The 21,945-nt window shown below is 40.3% G+C and overlaps 1 protein-coding gene across 1 annotated transcript in view; it reads left to right on the plus strand.

The window, feature by feature from the left end:
- Window positions 1-5,302: 5,302 nt before the first annotated feature.
- SCN7A (sodium voltage-gated channel alpha subunit 7) overlaps window positions 5,303-21,945 on the plus strand; it is an 87,744-nt gene continuing 71,101 nt past the window's right edge. Inside the window, exons 1-2 of the mRNA XM_036319674.1 lie at window positions 5,303-5,389; window positions 6,763-7,246. Coding sequence (XP_036175567.1) covers window positions 5,303-5,389; window positions 6,763-7,246 — 571 coding nt within the window. The remainder of the gene's footprint in view (window positions 5,390-6,762; window positions 7,247-21,945) is intronic.

Below are 21,945 nucleotides of genomic sequence, written 5' to 3' on the forward strand. Positions count from 1 at the left end.
GAAGAGTATTGTAATTATATTTCCTTAAACATGTGTTTTTGGCCCTAGCTGGTTTGGCTAAAGGATAGAGTGTTAGCCTGCAGACTGAAGGGTCCTGGGTTCGGTTCCAGTCAAGGGCACATGCCTGGGTTGCAAGTTCGATCCCCAGTGTGGGGCCTGCAGGAGGCAGTTGATCAATGATTCCCTCTCATCATTGTTGTTTCTATCTCTTTCTACTTCTCTGACATCAATAAAAATATATTAAAAAAAAACACGTGTTTTTGTTTTTACTAGTTAATACTTTAATACCTTTTTTAGTTTCATATTTATCTTTTGACTAGGTTTACTCACACTCCAAATTTTCTGTAAAATACCACATGGACTTCCACCTCCAGTCTAGACTGGATGCTCTTGGGATCTATTGAGCAGCTCTCATTCTGGCCCTTTCATTTTCTTCATTAGGAAATACTTTTTCTCATTTTTCATGTGTTGCAATCCTGGTTTTTGGATGCCAGAAGCATTTTTGTATTGCTTTCTCCTTGGATAAATCACATTTCCCAGTAACTTCTTATGTAAGAATGCATAGGAGTTGAAAAAAAGCATGGAAAATAAATTTTTGAGAATCTCCACATCTAAAAATTAATTATATTTTCTTTTATATTGACTGATGGCTTGGCTATATATAACATACTAGATTGGAGATCATTTTTTACTAGAAATTTGAACATACCACTCCATTGCCTTCTGGATTCCAATGATACTATTGCTGAATCCTATACTATTGTAGCCCAATCCCTTGTTGTTGTAGTTTTAAATCTACAGACTTTGTTAAAATTTCACTAGTTTTCCGACCAATGTCATTTTGTTGGTTCAGAATATAATACAAAATTCCACATTTTATCTACTTGAGATGTCTCCTTAGTCTCCTATAATTTATGACAGTTCCTTGGTTTTTCTTTGCCTTTAATGACTGAAACCATTGAAGAGTATTGACCAGTTTATCTTGTAGACTGTTCCTCAATTTGGGTTTTTCTTATGTGTTCTACTGATTAGATTACGTTTAATACATATTTGGTGAAATACCACAGAAGTAGTATGGATGTCTTGTCGGTGCATTATATCAGGAGGAACATGATGTCTGCATGTCTTATTATTGGTGACTAGAGGCCCAGTGCATGATATTGGTGCACTGGGGGAGGGGGGGATCCCCTCAGTCCGGCCTGCACCCTTTTGCAGTCCGGGAGTCCTCGGGGGATGTCCGACTGATGGCTTAGGCAGGAAGCGGGCCTAAGACATCAGTTGGACATCCTTAGCACTGCTGCGGAGGCTGGAGAGGCCCTTGTCACCACTGCTGAGCTCACCAGCCGTGAGCCCAGCTTCTGGCTGAATGGCGCGCACCTTGTGGGAGCACACTGACCACCAGGGGGCAGCTCCTGCGTTGAGCGTCTGCCCCCTGATGGTCAGTGTGCATCATAGCAACCGGTCGTTCCACCATTTGCTCGATTTGCATATTACCTTTTTATTATATAGGATGTTATCACCTTGCGGACAAGTAGTTTTATTGCTAGCTTTACCCAGTGGCCAGATAAGTTTCTATTGAATGAGTACAAAAAACATACATAAATGTTAAAGGCATGCTTTAAAATTAAATACCCATTGCATTTTGAAGTTATTTATTACATGTTCTTACAAGCTAATATCTTTTTAAAATATGATACTTTGTAAAACACTGTAATATGAAGCGAGAATTCTCATGATCTGTCTGCAATGTGTTAACTGTGATTATTTTATTATATTGACTTCTGCCAGGATATGTCACTGAAAAGTTGCTGTTTTCCACTTTGTAATTATTACTCTGGGGATTTGGGTGTTAGGAGGAAGATCAAAGAGGTAAATCGCCATTTTCATCAAATTGCATCAAGAGTACATACTATCAATATGACTTATGAGTGTGGATGTTGACCTTGACCACGAGACTGAGGTAAAAATGTTTGTCAGATTTCTACACAATAAAGTTTCTCTTTTTCCCTGTTTCCATATTGTACACCTTGGAAACAAGTCTCTATGTGCAGCCCGCATGTAAGAAGTGAGGAATTATGTTCCCTTTCCCTTAGTGTGGAGTATCTACATCAACTATTTAGAATTCTTCTGCATGAAAAATGTGTCTCTTCTCCCACATTTATTAATTTATCCAATTACTTATTTATATCAGTATGGTCTCATGGATATTTTATACTTTGGGTTATAATCCAACATGCCTTTATTTATTTTGTAGCTCAAATTGTTCCAGTTTTGGTCATTAGTAGCTTTTGCAGGTGGCTCTTACGCCCATTTGCTTTGCTATACCTACATTAATGTGAGAGTTTTTTGAACACTTCCTTAATTTCTGGAATTATAAGATGCTCCAGACTCTCCTTGTAAATTTCCTACTGCAATCCTAAAATCAGCCATTTCTCAAAGAAATCCTGGTTGATATTAATTGGAGAATTATATTAGACCCAAAATTTGTGAAATAGGTATCCTCCCCATCCCTCTTTTTAACTAAATTTTTTTTCTATCTGAAAGCTTTAAAATCTGGTCTTTATCCCAAGATTCTAATATTTCATGATAATTTTCTTTGGTTGAGAAGCTATTTTCATTTAAACTGATTGACCTTCTGTAGGCTCATTGACTTAGGAGAATTGGGTCCTTCAATTTTGAGAAATTTTCTTGAATTATTTATTTGAGGATTTACTCTCCCTGTTCTCTGTTCTCTCTGAAATTCCTGTCATCTGGAGGTTAAACCTTTGGAATTTATTCTCTGTTCTTATCTTTACTATCCTATTGTCCATCTCTTAGTACATTCTTTGTGATTTTCACAATTTTATTCTCCAAACTCTTCTCTTTCTTCCCTCCCTTCCCCCACTATGCCCCTCCCTCTCCCCTCCTTTTTCTACTCCACTTTTTCTCCTCTTCCTCCTCCTCTCCCTCCTCTTCCTCCTCCTCCTTTTTCTTCTTCATAGATTAAGATTACAAAAGCTTTCATATATAGAGCATCCTACTCTTGTTCCATGGATGTATCACTCTTATTTCTCACATTAATTCTGTTGCTCTGTCTTTACCTCCATAGAGTTACTGGTTTCATTGGATTTGTTTCAGTTTCTCTCTGCCATAACAAAGGCATTCTCCAAATGTCCAATGGTTCTTGTTTAGTGAGTGTGGGAATTAATAAGTGAGGGGCAGTGGAGGAAATCAGAAGCTTGTGTTTTATTCACAATGACTATTGGCATTCAAATGGATAAAAAATCTGTTCACAATTGTAATAAGAATTTGGACGAAGGGGAAGATTTTTCAACCAGAAAATAAACTCTTAATAAGAATGCCCATAAAGTAAGAAGATGGTTGCGACAGCAGAAGAAGATGAGAGTGAGACAGCTAGAGGTCCTATCTTTGAAGGAAGAGTTTTCATTTGTTTGTATTTTGGGAGATTGTTTGTTGGTCATGTTTTACACAAGGTTTCACCAACTGAGAATATAGTGATGTGGAGTGGGAATAGAAACACTAGGCTTATCCCCACTCCTAACACTGACATCTTTGATGCTAGAATAAACAGGCCCCACTGTGGCCTCCTGCAAGGAAAGTAATTCCCCCAAGGGGCTTCTCTGGTTCGAGTGCAGTGTGATACAGCAGGTTTATCTTGACAAGGTAGGACATGTGGGTTGCAGCAGTTCTCAACCTGGGGGTCTCGAACAATGAAAATACATCCTGCATATCAGATATTTACATTACGGTTCATAACAGTAGCAAAATTACAGTTATGAAGTGGCAACGAAAATAATTTTATGGTTGGGGGTCACCACAACATGAGGAGCTGTATTAAAGGGTCGCGGCATTAGGAAGGTTGAGAACCACTGGTAGAGCTTCCACCTTATGAATATACTAGAGGCCCAATGCACAAAATTCGTGCAAGAGTAGGCTTTTCTTCCCCTGGCTCCCGGCACCGGCTTCCCTCCAGCACCCAGGACCTGGGCTTCTCTCCAGCTGCTGGTAGGCACCTGGGACCCAGGCTTCCCTCACAGCCCCAGCTTCATCCTGAAGGATGTCTGGTCTAATTATCATATTACGCTTTATTATTATAGATCCTTAGAAAACACAGCATAGAGCAAGGGTGTTAAGGCAGAAGTGTGGGAAACAAATAGCAAATGAACCCTCCCACCACATACACCTCTGAGCAAATCAAGGGATCTCATCAGCTTATTAGCAGCACGATAATTGCTAAAATTTATCAGATCCAACTTAGTAAAATTATCTAACAGCGGTGGCAAACATAATTTGCTCCAGAACAACAACAGAAAATGGATGTACCACTCAGAAGATACATCCAATATCATCAGTTTCCCTTCTATTTGCCTCTTTTTTCTATTATTGCTCTGCAAAATGGCTTGAGATGAGTTGCGTGTTCATTACATATTATACAAAGCCATACAGTAATCTCCCCTTATCCATCGTTATCCACTCTAAGACCCCAGTGGATAGCATGAAACTGCAGACAGTGCTGAACCTTGTATATACTATATATTTTCTATATGTACACATGCATGACACATTTTAATTTATAAATTAGGCAATAATTTTATAAATTTATTGAATATTTACAAAAATGCTAATAAGATTGAAAAATTATAATAATATGCTGTAACAAAATTATGTGAATGTGGTCTCCCCCCCCCCCGCCCCCCCCCCACACACACACTTGAGAATATACCCTATTGTAGTTCCTCACCCTTCTTCTTGTGATGTTGTGAGATGACAAAATACCAAACCTATTCCTCAATCTGTGTGACCACCCCTGACTTTCAGTAAACAAGCGGTGTGGTGCCACTTATTTCCGGGTGTCCCTGGCTGAAGTTTTCTTGTAGTCTCGGTGTTTTCTGGCATAACACGTGGTCCCCAATCAGAACAAGTTCCCATTCATGTCCTCCACCCACGAATTTAACGACTTTTTCATTTTAACTAAGCACTTATCACACACCGTGGCCACTACTTTTGCAGTTTGAGGTGCAACAAACAGCGAAATGAACACAAATTTCTCGTTTCCTTCTTTACAATTTTATGGGTAAAAAATTTGTTCTTACCGTAGATCTTAGCGACCTCAGGATACGATTCCTTTTTCTTTCTGATTAAGTAGAGAATTTTCACCTTTCACTCAAAACTTTAAAATTTCTCTTTGGAGTATCCAAATTGCCAGCATAATGGCTTTTGCGCTGTGGGGCCATTATGAAGAACAATGGTGGTACATGAACATGAGCCGTGTGATGCCATGACAATCGCTCCGATAAGCACGATGGCTACAAAGGGAGGATTCACATCTCGTCGGACAGAACGGGGTTCTCAAGATTTCCTCGTGCTACTTAGAATGGCACTTGAAAACGTATGGATTGTTTATTTCTGGAATTTTCCACATAATATTTTCAGACTGTAGTTGACAGTAAGGTAACTAAAACCACAGAAAGATAATCCGCAGATAGAGGGGCCTACTCCACTTCTCTTTATTTATGTCAAATATCTTATTCAAACTATCAAATATTTGATGTTAATAAATTTAAGTTTATATTATGTTTGAATGTACTGAGAGATGCATAGGATTTTACTAAGTGAGAAGGGATGGGTCAGACTGCTCCAAGGAAAAGTTCTATGCACTGGAAAATTCACTTGTATTGTCACCACAAAGCATGCAGAAGAAAGCTGGTGATTCATATGTTGTTAGAAAAAAATCAAGTGCATATTTGACACCACAAAATAATGATTGTTAAGTTTTAGGTCTGATAATGGTCTTGGGTTATATTTTTTAAAAATCCTTATCATTCAGAGACATACGCTGATGTATTTTTGGGTAAAATGATGTGACATCTAAACCACTTTTAAGTTAATTTAAGGTGGGAAGGAGGATACAGAAAAACAAGATTGTCTGTGTGTCACAATAGTTGAGGCTGAGTACTAGTACATAGGAGTTTATTGTACTTTCTTTGTATTTTTGTATATATTTGGAATTTTTCATAATAAACATGTAATTTAAACAAACAAACAAAATACATGCAACAGACCCTCCCTTTCTGTGAATCGTGAATGAAACATGCTGTGCCTAAGATGGCTTTGCACAGAAACAGTGTTAGCTGAATCCCACTTTATTCCTCTGTTCTATAACTGGCAATATACAATTTGAATCTCATAAATATACATGATTTCTTTTCCCCTCTCCTCAGTGTGTTGCAGGAATTTTTTTTTTTTAAAGTTAACTTTACCCCTTCCAAACAAATTGGAATGATAAAATGAATGTGCTATGGTGTGGGAAAATCTCCAAACTCCCTTTGAGAAAGAAGGTTCGACAACTTTTCCCTTCACCATCCCCCAAATTTCCAAAATGCATCGTTTTTCCCGTGTCCCTTGTGTTTCCAATCACCAGAGCTGGAAAGAAACCTAGAGTGAGGAGGTTGTAGCTCCAGGCCTTTGTTCCCTAAACACCTGCACACCTACACACACCTACACACACCTCACAGCCACACCACTGCCATGTCCAGATTTGAATGCCGCAGGCTCCACTGGGGCAGCAGGGCAAGGCGACCGAGAAAGCGACTGGAGGCAAAGACCTGTTTGCTGCCGTCCCCTCTCGCTCTTCCCCTCCTCTCCCTCCCCATCACATCGCTTTGCCATCCTCTCCAACCTCCCACCTTAGCTGCATCCCTGCTCTGAATCGCCTCTCCATTTCTTCAAGTCCAAGTCTTCTCCCCGCTCCACCTCTTACAGATCCCGCTCCCCTCGCCCCCTCCCTTCCCAAGGCAGCTGGGGCACAAGCCCTCGCGGCTGCGGGGTCCGGCGGCAGCAGCAGCCTCCGCAGCCGGTTTCAGTCAACATCACCCCGCCCACGCCCGGGTGTTGAAGTCCAACACTGGCCTGGAGCTGAGGGCGGAGGAGCGGGGAGGGAGGAGGGGGAAGGACACAAAACAGCTTCCCGGCGGCGGGCGCGGCTCCACTGCGCATCTGGCTGGAGGGGTTCCCTCGGTTAGTGGCTGGGCAGCTGCCCCAGGGACTCGGGTTCTAGCTGGCAATTCAGCGGGGCCGTTTACTGCCGAGCCTGGGTGGCATCCGCTGGTGAGGGCAGATGCTAATCTAGCAACACCATCTAAGCCACCGGAGCCCAGGAAGCCAGAGAGCTCAGAGAGAAGCCCAGGAGGAGAGGAAGGGCTCCCGGGAGCCCAGGTGCTGGCGGAGACCCGTCACGTGGGAGCAAGTAAGTGTTTTTTCCTTGCTGTGTGCCCAGTCCCAGGAGGGTGTCATCTGCAGCCAGTCTTCCCCACCCAACCCCCACCGACCCCACCCCATACACACCCCAGGCGATTCATAGGTTCTGGACATGAATTGAGAGCTGCTTTTGAGAGCAGCAGTGGCCTGTGGGTGTTTGCTCTGCAAGGTATGTGTGGGCAGTTTGTTCATCCCACCAGGTAAGCTTCTGAAACCAAGAAGTTATGTTGGTGTAAAATATCTAGAAGCCCTACTTGTCAATGGTTTTTAGGTCACATGACACAATAATAGAAGAGAAGGAATGACACCCTATGCAGGCTGGAGCATATTTCTCCTAAGGAATCTTGTCTCATATTCTAAGTAACTTAGTGATTTCAAGATTGGTGCTTTTCATGTAAGAACTGACAGTATAAAATTAGAGGCATAGATGTGATGGGAACTGTTGTGCCTAGTTTAAACCACTAGGCGTTTTGGTATTGTCTGGATCAACAGGTTTTGGGTTGTGGTTGTTTTCTTTCATTGATTAGTTCTGTAAAATGGATACGTCCGGAGGTTTTCTTTTAGAAGCGATGATTATTCATTGTGGCTCAGGGTACCGCCAGAGTAGGATAAGTGATGAATGCAGGTGGAACGACAGGGACGGGCTCCCTTTACTTGTGGGAATGATGGATGCAGGTCTGGGTATTGGTCAGAAAAATCTCTTAAAATGGGAAGGAGTTTGGGTGGTGCTTTTTGTGGCTATTTTTTCTTCCTGGCTATTGTTCAGGAGAGTAGTTTATGGCAACAATAGAAGGAAGCGGGGCCCAATAAAAAAGAATCCTGGGTACCATACCTGCTACATGGAGCCCTTATTAAAATTACAGGTCAAGCAGATAAGGCCCACAAGGAGTAATTAGTCAATAATTACCTAGCTAATGAATGAAGAGTTGAAGTCCAATAAAGAAGACTTTGAGGTTAAGAATAATGAAACATGATTTCCATTTTGTGAAAAATGAAGCAAATTATTTAACTTTTGATTAAGCTTTATATTTCTTATTGTAAATCACACATCAAAAACTTATATTCTGGTAAGGACTAAGTAACAGAGGGTTTTGTGAAGGTAATGTGTTTAACTGTTGTTTGCATAAAGAGTTTTTCTGTTTTTATACATTTATTTCACTGTTCTGGCTCTCATTTTAAGTCAAGTTCAATATCTGAATAAAAGGAGCTTTCACAGGCCTCACTAGAGGAAGTGAAATTCACATGCAGGTCATGATCTCTTGCCACCTGTACAGTTTCAAGTATATTCTAACCTGTGAGCTTCCCTCCTTGCAACATTTTATGTTTAAACACCTTTGAATGCTCTCAATATATGCTTTAGCCACTTTCTCTTTTTAGTTTCAAATTTTGATTTAGTCATATGGTCTTTCTTCCTTGGGATGAAACCATCATCCCATATTGGCTATTGGTGAATGTATTTTGATCCATTAGTTACTATAAGAAGAATCAGAGTTGAGGCATACATAATCCACTCTTGAGGGCTGGGAGTAATTAAAACCCTGCACTCAGGGGAGAAGTACTCTGAGCCCCTTCTTTCCCATCAATACATTTAAAACAATAGGAGAAAATCTTAAAATTGGACGTGGGCTCAGGAGGAAGGACCACCAGATCCCAGATGATGTGGGCAGGCCCCAGGACCTGCCACTGCCCATCAGCCTCCATTGGAGGGTGGGTGGTGGAGCCAGGCACCTGGGAACTGAGTCTTGTGTCTCACAGCCTCCTGTGGGAGAAGCTCTGGGAGGGTAGTTGATATATACTCCCATAGCTTGAACAGAGAGGATAAATATAGGCCTAAAGCACACTGGAAATAAAAATAACAGTATTTTGCTCAACTCCTACCTAGGGAAGAAGTATCCTAATACACCCCAGCCCTAGATCTCATTATGACAGGATCTGTATCATAAATGAGGCATTCTGAGCCTGACCCAGGATCCTATCTCTACCACCATAGACCTTCTCTTGAAAACTTATGGTGAGGGTATTAGCATAAAAAGGACATTCTTGATTTCTGGGAGTCTGGTCCCATTATTTTCAGTACCAGTATCAACATTGGTCAGTTGTGAGAGGACGTGTGTAAACCCTGCCCACCCTGACTAGCTATCAGCAACGCACAGTCACTCACCATCAAGGCCAGGTAAGCAAGGTCTCATCTTTACAACATTGAAAGAAGGGACCTTTAACACTGCAGAGAAAGTTTTTATCTGATGGATTCTAGGGATATTTTTCGATTGGTCTGTATCTCTTGGCCCAGGTGGGATTATGATTTCCATGAATTTGTTCAATCATTGCTATTTATAAACCAGTTTTATTCTGGTTATACTCCATGCTGACGGGGGAACCCCCATTTGTCTGGCCAACAGATATCCCTGTTGTGTACACAGTGTTTCTGACTGAATTGACTCAGACTGATGCTGGCTGAGGATTCCCACCTGTGTGGTGGCAGCCAACTGCCAAACTGACTGTATTAGCATCAAACAAGAGCTTGATTAAGTTAGGGCCTTGCCCAGGGAAATTCTGTTTTTAAAAGACTGAAATCAGGTCAGGGCATTTGGTTTTAAACTAGAACATCAGAGGATGTTGATTGGGTTGGGGGAGGGGGATGAATGTCCCTGGTTGAATCTATGGTGTTGAATGGAATATTCCTTCCTATCTGCTTTAGATGCCAGAGTGAGGCTCCCAGGCCACCAGCCTCTCACTCTCCGAGTTCTTCCCGAAGCTGCATGGTCTAAGTGCTAATTATGGGCTATAACTCTGGCTCTGGTCCATAGCTAGTTTTGTGCTAATATGTTTCAAGGCTCCTCTCTGGTTTCTCTGAAATTCGAGAAGTGGTTGGGTATCTATGTGTTTGGTTCCTCACTTGAAAAGCTAGAGAGTTTGCGGAGTAGGAGTAGATCCTGGAGGAACAGACCAACTCTCTGAGAGTGATCAGGAGCCGAGGTGGACAGCCAGCTTTAGGAGGCCTTCAGGGTTCCAGGAACTGTGACAGTTATGAAATTTTTTAAAAATTTATATTCCACAGATTCAGTGGCACCTAAAACCATAGGTCAAAAGGTCTCAGGATCGCTGATGAGTATAGCAGTTACATGCATAACAAGCTCTCCTTTGTATGCCTCTAGCAGGGGCAACAACACATTCTTCCTGGTTGAGGTCTTTATTGGCCTCTGACCAGATTTTCCTTGTCAAGGGTCTGACTAGGGTCACAGAACAGTGTGCTCTGGAAAGATTCTGGCCTTTCCCCAACATGCTTGTTTTGGTGGGCTGGACAGGCACAGCTTGGAATTTGTTGTCATGTTCACAGAAACAAGGGACCTGGCTAGTGAACCATGAGGTTGCCATAGAGAAGCTCAAGTGGGCACATTTAAAGACCAAGGCGGCTTTTCTTCCTGTTCCTGGAACCCCTTTGTTGCCTCACCAGCCATAATGGCTCACCCTGCTGAGACTCTGTCTCCCACAGAGACTTATTGTTCCGCATCCTCTCAAGGCATTGGGACATCCACCTAGCTTTCCTTGGTCTCATTCGTGTAAGTCATTGGTTCTCAACCTTCCTAATGCCGCGACCCTTTAATACAGTTCCTCGTGTTGTGGTGACCCCCAATTTCATTGTTACAGATTGACCATAATTAAAGCATAGTGATTAATCACAAAAACAATATGTAATTATATATGTGTTTTCCGATGGTCTTAGGTGACCCCTATGAAGGGGTCTTTCGACCCCCAAAGGGGTCGCGACCCACAGGTTGAGAACCGCTGGTATAAGGGCATTGAGACTGGGTGCTAAGACTGTCATATGACACTTTTATCCTCCTCAGTATAGGAGGATTTATTCTCTTCAGTATAGGAGGATCACACATACTCCGAATGTATGTGATCTGCTCTCCCCCTCCCTGGAAAGAAGACATTTGCAAAGACCTCAGGTCCTGATTCTTTTAATGAACCATCTGGAATACAAGTTTACCAGATTTTGAGGGGCATTCAGTTCTCAAAAGTGATCTATTTGAGGAGAGATGGGACCTGTCCCTTTGAAATTTTGCTGCTGCTCATGATTTACAAGGCTGTTTTCCTAGCTTTTGAATCCAGAAGAATGCCTAGATTAAAATTCTTAAATTTATTTTTTAAAAGACAAAATGACAGTGCATACTTGTGTTTTTGAGAAAGTTATTTGTAATTTTCTTCTGCAAGATGACATATTGGCTGAAACTGTCAGAGTGAGAGAGTTGAGACCAGAATGAAGTGGATATACTGAGGCCAAAATGGACTGACTTGGGAACAGAAACAGCTGCAGTCAGACTCCAGGTCCAGGGACAAAGGAGGCAAAGTCAATTAGGGCAGGCGAGATACATTGTATGCCAGGAAGAATTAAAGAGTAGGAGTCAGCTAATCAAAGTTAAACAGGAAATAAGCAGCTGAAGTGGAAAAATAATCCCAAAGCAACAAACCAAGTGGGTTGAAATCAAGGGGAACAGGCAGCTGCAAAATTCCAGGTGGATTGGTGCCTTTTTGGTCAATCTGACCTTTATTCCCCCGCCTTCAGGGTGTAAGCGTCCCCTTCTGGATTTTAGTAATACGTACATGGTATATTACATTCAAGTAGTAGAGAACCGTTAACCAGAAAGCAACAGAATCTCCTGACACCTTTTCAGTTCCTCTTCATGGAGATAGCAGTTTCATTTCTTCCAGAGGGGAACATTATGCGTGTGGTAGCATATATAACCCTATGTATATAACTCTTATAAAACATTTTATTCAAAGGTAAACAAGGCAAGCCATTCCTAATGTTACATTTTTCATGAAGTAATTTATTTTGGGAATCTTTCCATATGAGCACAGTCACATCTCATTCTTCATGTTTACTAAATAGTGTCTCTTGATAGCAACCTACTGGATTTAGGATATTAGCTCCTTAGGGTGGACACTTCAATTGACTTCAGTCTTTGAAATTAAAGGCCTGTTGTGACTAACATCTTTGCAAACATGACCTTTCAACTCCAGCAAGAATATTCATTGGGAAGTTTGATTTGGTGGTGGTGGTGGTGTGGGGGGGTGGAGGGCAAAGAGTACATGTAAGTATTGCCAAACAGTCCTTCCAATAAAAATTCACTTATTCACATTCTCACCTGAACTGTGTGAAGGTGCCCATTGCTTTCGTATCCCAGAGAGTCAAGGATCATACCCACTGAGAAGAGTCTCATTTACGTCTTTAGAGCTTTACTGCTAAAGCTCTTGTTTTAATCTTATCCATATCTTTCAGAGTCTCATTAGTTTTAATCACCTTTCCTCATATTTTTCTGCTTCCTAAAAGACAACGATAGTATTTTTGTGTCTTCCATAAAAAAGCAATGCATCTGCATCATTTGAGTTCTAAACCCCCAGAGTGGAGGGGGCGGGGGAGATGATAGAGAGCGCTAAGGGCAAAGGCTCTGTCTGCATCAGAGAACTGAGGTGTGGGTCATCACAGAATGTGGGAAAGATGAAGTATAAGCCATAATATATCTATGAAGTGCACTCAAGTAGTCCTGACAAACAAAAATGTCAATATAAATTGGTCTCTTCTCTAAAGCATGTGTAATTTCTACATTCTCAACAATATAGATTCCATTCAGTGATTACATTACCTGTCTCCTTCACTTATGTATGCAGTGCATTCTAGTCCCAAGTTAACTTGTTTATCAGCATTGTCATTACTTTTTTTTATTACAATTATCTGAATCTCATTGGTGCAATAGGCTTGATGCATTGTTCATGCTGATAGAAAGCTTAATTGTTTCAAAATAGTTTGGAAACTAAATGAGAAGTCATTTTTCCTTTTATTTCCTATTCCATGTTAGAATGAAATTGGCATGTGGGATATTATCCTTACTCTGTGGATCCATTATGCTATATTTTCCCTAATTGATATTTTCTTGCTCTATGGCCTACACCCTTGTAAGCTACCCTAAATCATTTGGTAAATAAGTGAGGAGAATACATGAATATCTAGTATAGAGTAGAACATTTTATAATTCTTTTTGGCAAAGCAAATCTAGCATCTGTTTCTCATCATGAGGATCAAATCCAGCTTCCCAGGAAGCACAGAGGTTGATTATTTATATGTTGTTGTTTCATTCCCTAAGGAGAAAAGTGAAATTGAGGAGGCTGTGACTGCCCTAGATAGTCACTTCCTACATGTGCAGAATCTGTCTCCACAACCTGACTGCATTACTGGCAGGCTGTTCTCTGTGAATCAAACCGAGAGACAGAAGAAAGAGGAGTGGGAGGAGAGAGGAAAAACATTGACTTCTGACTTGCCCTTTCTTTGCTCTCCTTCATTATCTCTCAGAAGAGGCAGCTCCAGCTGCTGGTAGAAAATGTTATCCACACAGCCTCTTCCCTGAGAACAGAGGCAAAGCACTGGCTCACTGACTGGGTGGCCATGTCATTCGTCCTCCAACTAATTCCCAAAGGGAAGGCAGGGGGAGGGTGGGGGTAAGGGGAAGAGATCAACCAAAGGACTTGTATGCATACATATAAGCCAAACCAATGGACACGGACAACAGGGGGATGAGAGCATGGGGTGGGGGGGAGGGGAGGTTGGGGGTTAATGGGGGGATGAGGACACATTTGTAATACCTTAATCAATAAAGAAATTATAGATAAAAATAAAATAAAATAAAATAAATTGCCATAATTTGAAACCTAAAAAGAAAATAATAATAATAATAATTAGTTTTCAACAATTTCAGCATACACCCAAACTGTCCCCAAAACCAGTGACTTCTAATCACACGACTTATAGATGAGATTGGACGCGTTGGGAACAAGAGGAAAGAGTGGAAAGAAAAGGAGATTTGCTATCTCAGAGGGAACTGGGAGCAATAGGATAAGGTGGATGTCCCAGTTGCATTTCTTTGATTTCAAACTTTAGGACTGTTCTACCCTAGGATCTCTGTGGCAGAATGGTAGTACCTGGTAAGGTCATTGCTAAATAGGTAGCCAGAGAATGAGGAAACTCTAGAGCTAAAGAAAAGAAGGTGTTCAAAGGGGTGAAAAGGATGTGGATCTTCTGGGGAAGTGATGTTCTATGTCTCATACTTAGGATATCAAACAAGAGAAAAACAATTAGAGAAAATGCAGGACTGAATTGAAAGCGAATGATGTCTCTGCTTGCTTTATAAAGGTGGTTGGATGAAGCTGGGCTATCATCCAAAGGAATCTTTCTGTCTGACAGGCTGCATTAGATTCATTTCAGGTGGCCTCAGCCCAACATATTCTGAAACTGTCTTCCTGGGTTGGGCTGTTTTCTCCTGGGTTTTCAATATTAACACCTGGAGATTTCCAATAGGTCCTCAAGAGCTAGTATGACCAGAGGCCACTCTCACCTTTGTCTTTTGAGAGGCCCCAGGATTCAGGACCTGCAGGTTGGACACTGTGACATCTTGTCAGCCATCCAGAGTCTAGATACATTATTGAAGCTCTTAGACATGTCTCAAGCTAACCCCGAGCCAGACTAAGTGCTAGAGGTGTATGGTTTGCCTTATGTGACAACTGGTTCCGAACTCTTTCATCTGGTTGCATATTCAGGGCATGGTTTGTGGATCGATGAGCTTAGTTCCACTGCTCAGAAGCTGGGCAACAATGAAGGTTAAGAGAATTTCAACAGTCCCATCGCAGATTAGGAAGATGCTCAGGGAAGTCAGCTTGCTGTGAATGGTCCCCACGAGCTCCAGGAAGAGCTCCAGTTATGGATTATATTAAACGGAAATTGAGAGCAGGTCTTGCATCTCCGGGGACCCAGTGGCACCAAGGACTTCAGGGTTGAAGGCAAGTTTAGAATCTGGTTACATGACAAAACCCTCATACATTCTATTGGGAAGTGACAAATGGTACTTTTTCTTCCACTTGTTAAGCCCTAATGTGGCCACTGGCCAGGAATTTTTGGTCAAGGATTTGACAGGCTGGGTTCACCAAAAATACAATTCTAGGAAGATCCTGGCTCTTCTACAACTTGTTCATTTTGTTAGGGTAATAAGGGGCAATTCAGAAATTTTAGAGGCCAATTTTACAAAGGAGTAGAAGTTTGAAGAACATCTGGAGAAATTGGAGTCATTAGTGGTTTACAATGTTGGGTCAGACCACTTTCTCAGACTTACTAGTTGGGCACCCAAACCTGTGTTGTCTTAGAAGACTCAAATTGAACTATTTAAGCCAGAAGCTGCTTTACTTTTGTGTTCCTAGTAGCCTCACTTTCTGTCATCTCTGCCACTGTCATAGAGGCATTTATTAGTGAGTCAGGAGACCTTCATTGGGATCCTATCCCCAGTGGTGTATGTTCCTTCCTGATGTTTCAACTGCCAATATGTTTTCCTTTATTTATTGTTCATAGCAAATTTACACTCAGATACAGAGAGGGAGGCTTTATTATCTGACACTGGATATGGACCTCTAATCCTATTGTATAATACTGACTGTAATTCTGAAGCTTAGTGTCCTAGACTGCTCCCTTCCTCAAGAAGAGAGACATTAATTGTTATAAGATTATTAGAAAATTTGGCACTCTGTAGAATCCAGGTCCACCAGTGTTGGAGATGATTTTAATTTCAGTCAATGTTGCTCTTAAAACTTAAAAATTTTCAGAGATGACCAAGATGACTTGGTTCTTATTTGTGTACAAGTCTGTCTCCTATTGTCCTTAAATTCAGTGATTATATTTTATTAATGTTTATAGCACTGCTACCTGGCATAGTACTTGGCACTTAAGTATGTTCTGCAATTGATTGCCAAATAAATTAATGCCAAAAGTAAGCACCATGGTTAAACATATTTCCCTACATGACATATTAACTGGCAAGAAGAATCTTTAAGAAAAATTGGAGCTCAATTTTTAAAACATATATAATATTAAAATGTTAAAATATAGAATTAAAAATAAGAATTAAAAATAAATAGATGAATATATATACACTCATATATATGAGTATATATATGTGTGTATATATATATATATATATATATATATGTCATCTATCAAACAAGAAATTGTTTACAACTTCTTTTTGCAAGAGAGCACATTTCAGTAATATGTTCCAAGGATTCTGAAAGGGGTTAGGAAGGATAGAGTTGAGCAATCAGGAAATCCGAAGCCACCAAAAAAACGCAGAATGTCCACCCAGAGAGCAGGTCAATCCTAGGTCAGGCACACAGATTAGGAGCCTTAGCCAAAATCGGTTGAACTCTGGGCAGACTATAATTGCAGAGAATGTAAAAACAAGAGCTATGTATCAACAGTCATTTTAGTCAGAAAGAGCAAAACAATCTTAGGGGCAAGAAAACGAGTTGAAAAAAAAAAGTGATTAGCCACACTAGAGTAAAGAGATGCTAATACAAGAAGAATCTAAGCATATAAATTATTATGTAATAATTAAAATGAAATATGAGCCAGTTTTGGAGACTAGAGATTGTATACTCACAGGAGATAATGGTTATTTGCTACTAGATGTTAAGTCTGTTCAGCTAGTTGCCTATCATTCAGTCCTCCCGCTTATAAATAGTCTACCCTCAGGACTTCAAATTATCAGGTAATAATTGTGACATTGTAATTATCTACTTATATACAGTGGGGCCTTGACTTACGAGTTTAATTCGTTCCATGACGGAGCTCATAACTCAAATTACTCGTATGTCAACTTAAAAGTGAACGAGTGAGACACGTGATGCTGGGCTGATGTGACGTTCACTGTGACGTTCGCTGTGCCAACTAGCTGTGGGGTATCTGAAGCTGGCTCATAACCCGAATTTTAGCTCACAACTCAAAGCAAAAAATCGGCCGAGAGATGGCTCGTATCTCGAAAAACTCATTAGTCGGGACACTCATAAGTCAAGGCCCCACTGTAAACACAATGGGTGGTGTTCATCACATAGGGACAAACAGCCACGACCAACCTGAAGGAAGTCAGTCCTACAGGGGTTATCTTGGCAACAGCTGCACCCGCCCCCAAGCTGTTTTTGGGAGCTGTTTCCTGTAAGGGCAGGGTTTGAGGCAGGGACCGCTCTGGGAGCCTGGAGGCAGATCTTTCTAAGGTGTGAACCTGAGTGGGGCGGCTGAAAGGCTTAGAAAAGACAGACAAGAGAATGAAAGCCGGGTCTGGGTGGGACGCTGCTTCTCTGAGAGACAGCGACCACGCCCACAGCCATGCCTTTAGTTTATAGCAGATGCTATGAGGCAAAGTAAGGACATGACCAAGATGTTTAACAATATTCTCTTGGGTTTCAATCCTACTCAACTACATGCACCTGAACTATCCTTTTGTTACTGTTTATGTATTAATAAATTTATATATTATTTTCATATACATTTTACTAATTTCCTTTCATCTCTTACACTTCTATTATAGAGAAAGGGAAAATAGCAATATTAAAATATCTCTGCTAATTAATTCCCTTTTAAAAAATATATATTTTTTTGATTTTTTACACAGAGGAAGGGAGTGGAATAGAGAGTTAGAAACGTCGATGAGAGAGAAACAGTAACAAAAGGATATAACAACGACAGGATATAATAACAAAAGGATATAACAACAAAATGATATAAAAATGACAAAAACATGATATGAAAATAACAAAAACATGAAATAAAAACAACAGTGATGAAAATAATGACTTATAAAGTGATTAAACTTATTCTAATATCTCCCTGTACACCACATTAAGAGTGAAAACACTTTCAGAGTGCTTGCCTAATTTCCCTTGTGATGAAGTACTTAGAACTTTAACTGTAACATCACATACTCTTCAAACTCGAGGGAAAGCAACATATAACTGACCATGTGCAAAAACAGGTTCAGGTAAGAACATACCTACTCTGTCTAGAGTTTGTCCTTGTGATTTATTAATAGTGATCACAAATGCTGGCATCACGAGAAACCGTCGTTGAATCAATTTAAATGGGAGGCCAGTGTCAGATGGGGAGAAATTAATTCTTGGAATCAGAACAGCCTCTCCCTCTGCAGATCCTGTTAATGCTTCAGCTTCGATAATGTTAGGTCATAATCTTTTGATAATAAATCTGATACCATTACAAAGACCCCATTTACTATTGAGATTTCTCAATAGCATGATGATTGCACCCACTTTCAATTTTAATTTATGACACAGCATTCTCGAAGGAGTAATACTATTCAGAAATTCGATGGGGAAATTTGCCTTTGTTTCTTTGTTATGGGGTGGGGCCACAACATTAGTAACAAAGAAACAGAATTAAAACTTTATTGTAGGGAGCCGCTACAGTGTTTTGGACAGGTTCAAGCCTTGGACTGATAAGAGGGTACAGTCCTTTCATTGCCACGTGCAAATCCCAGATTGGAGGGCAGGGCCCTCCCAGCACAATTACAGCCAACAGCTGTAGTTGCAAGCTTAAACCTATGGTCCGAACAAGTGGCCCCACGTGCCTGAGTGATGTGGGCTTGATAGAGTTCAGGTGCATGTAGTTGAGTAGGATTGAAACCCAAGAGAATATTGTTAAACATCTTGGTCATGTCCTTACTTTGCCTCATAGCATCTGCTATAAACTAAAGGCATGGCTGTGGGCGTGGTCGCTGTCTCTCAGAGAAGCAGCGTCCCACCCAGACCCGGCTTTCATTCTCTTGTCTGTCTTTTCTAAGCCTTTCAGCCGCCCCACTCAGGTTCACACCTTAGAAAGATCTGCCTCCAGGCTCCCAGAGCGGTCCCTGCCTCAAACCCCTCCCTTACAGGAAACAGCTCCCAAAAACAGCTTGGGGGCGGGTGCAGCTGTTGCCAAGACAACCCCTGTAGGACTGACTTCCTTCAGGTTGGTCTTGGCTGTTTGTCCCTATGTGATGAACACCACCCATAGTTTTTGTTTTTTCTGTTTTGTTTTTTTTAAATATGTTTTATTGATTTTTTACAGAGAGGAAGGGAGAGGGACAGAGAGTTAGAAACATCGATAAGAGAGAAACATCGATCACCTGCCTCTTGCACACCCCCTACTGGGGATGTACCCACAATCAAGGTACATGCCCTTGACTGGAATCGAACCTGGGACCCTTCAGTCCGCAGGCTGACTCTCTGTCCACTGAGCCAAACCAGTTAGGGCCCCATTGTTTTTATATAAGTAGATTCCATGCTCACACTAGGAGGTAACTACTCTTATTGTTCTCATTTTTATAATTGAGGAAACTAGACATGGAGAGGTTAAGTGCCTTGCTCAAGGTCACAGTTAAAGAGTTCTCAACTCCAGATTGAAATCCAGGTGATCCAATAAATATTTGGTTATGGAGCTAGATATTTTCCAAATATTTTTTACAAAATATTTCAAACATATGGAAAAGCAAATAAAACTGCACAAGAAACATCTAAACACCACTTGAATCTTCAATTGTCATTTTATAATGTTTACTTTATTATTCATATATATGTAATATACAGATGTTATATCATAGAATTGTACCCTTGAAACCTATATAATTTATTAATCAATGTCACCCCACTAAATTTAATAGAAAATACAACTTTAACACCGTGTATATTAATTGGTTTGAGGTGTACCTATTGGGTATGCTCATATTGCTCAAATTACTAAGGTAAAATTTATAGTTTTTAATTTAGAGAACTAGTGCCAGATATTTTTTTTTTGGAAAAGATGTACCAATTCATAACACCAAAAAAGTTTATATTAGAGTATTTATTTCCTCAATCCTAGCCATCATTTTGCTTCATTAAACTAGGACCTTCGTTTAAAATTACTATAAAACCATTTATTTATGCTTTCTTTTATAAGTTTTATTGTGTGGGTTTTTAATTTTAAATTTTTTTATCATTTAAATTATTCAGCCATCCAAAATTTATTTGGCTATTAGAAGTGTCTGGAGCTAAGGATAATGGGAACTACCCAACTCTGAACCTCCCCGTATGTTTCACAAACAATGAAATACAAAACAGTAACAACAACAAAAACAATTAAAATGACACAAAACCCACACCATCAGCAAAACTAGAAGTCAGAGAATGCCCAAACTTCAAAATGCCCGTGAATAAAAAGTAAAATTCAACCCATATGCACTCTCTCTCATGCTTTATAGAGAATGTGGTCTAAAATTAAGTTGGAATGACTGACAGAAAGAGAACACTCCCACTAATGGTGAAAATACTTGGGAGAAAGCATTCCCCACTAACTTCTTTGTATCAATTATTGAATAGCCTCTACTTTGCCACTCTGCTTTGAAATAAACTACTAAGTATATTCTATCTGATGCCAGTGGTTCAAGTTATGCGTAATGACAGTAACATATTAGCCTGGGAGAAATGAAATCATTGATAGAATTAAACTCAGCTCTCAATAATCCTTAATCTGGGCATCTACTGAAGAAAATGGAGGGACGGGGACAGAAGGGGAGGACTAAGTCAAAGCCAAGATCACAGCCAATATCATATGGCAGAAGCAGTCCAGTAAGCATCAATGATACTTCAGCTCAAACCACCAAAAATATTTCACTGGGCACACCTGAGTTAGCATATATTTTCAGAACCACTCAACTAGCTATACAATGATGGAGAAGTCATGAAACTCATCAATGTCTGTTTCCCTATTTATAAATGGTGATCACAAGGATAACATGTGAGAACATGAGATAATAGAAAATCTAGTCCAGTGCCTCACAAATGGTAGTCAGTAAGTGTGACCAAAATTATAATTGCCTTAATTATGACAAATATTGGCTCATTTTCAAATGCTTGAAAATTGTTATAAGGAGAATATTTTTCTATCATAATGCATCTCTTTTTCTCATATTGATGCTGGTTGTGCTACTTTCAACTGATATCCAAGATACATGGCTTGCACTTTAATCAATATAAAATATTAGTGTAACTAGAATTTGTTAGAGTCCAAACTTGAGTTTAATTTGATACAATTCTTGCCAAAAGTGTACTTTAGCTTTCGATTTTTTAGAAAGGCAGTCTAATGGACAGATTAACTATTAATCTTTCTATATTTTTCAGGCTTTAGTGTGCTGTATTAAGATCACTCACCGGAAAGCATAGTGCCTGAACCATATTTTATAAATTCCCCACAGAAATGCTTTTACCTAAGTGTGACTTAATTATTAATAATTCATAATCTTTTCTTGGCCATCTAGAAGTCAGATGCAAGTCAGTTCCATTTGATAAGTACTTGCATTTTTTTGACATACTATAGAAGTCAGTGCTCTCTATCAATTCATTTACATAGTCAACCACCCAGAGTACTTTTATTCAACATCAAAATTATCACTAAGGAGCCTGGCCTGTATGGCTCAGTAGTTGAGTGTTGACCCAAGAACCAGGATGCCAGCGTTCAATTCCAGGTCAGGGCTTTCTTAGGTTGCTGGATTCCCATTAGGGGGCAGGAGGCAGCTGATGGATGGTTCTTATCATTGATGTTTCTATCTCTCTCTCCCTCTTCCTTCCTCTCTGAAATCAATAAAAACATTTAAAAAATTATAAAAAATATCACTAAGGAAGTCTTCTGGGATAACTGAATTGGGGGGAGAGAATTAGCATGGACAGAGTCAGTACTGTACTGCAGGCTTTCTGTATGTGGTCTGTTTAACCCTTAGGACCTTGTGTAATACATGAGGGATTCTGGTTTACATGTGAAGAAAAACATGACTCAGGCAATGT

This window comes from Myotis myotis, unplaced genomic scaffold, assembly GCF_014108235.1.
Source record: "Myotis myotis isolate mMyoMyo1 unplaced genomic scaffold, mMyoMyo1.p scaffold_m19_p_8, whole genome shotgun sequence".
In the NCBI taxonomy this organism is placed as follows: Eukaryota; Metazoa; Chordata; class Mammalia; order Chiroptera; family Vespertilionidae; genus Myotis; species Myotis myotis.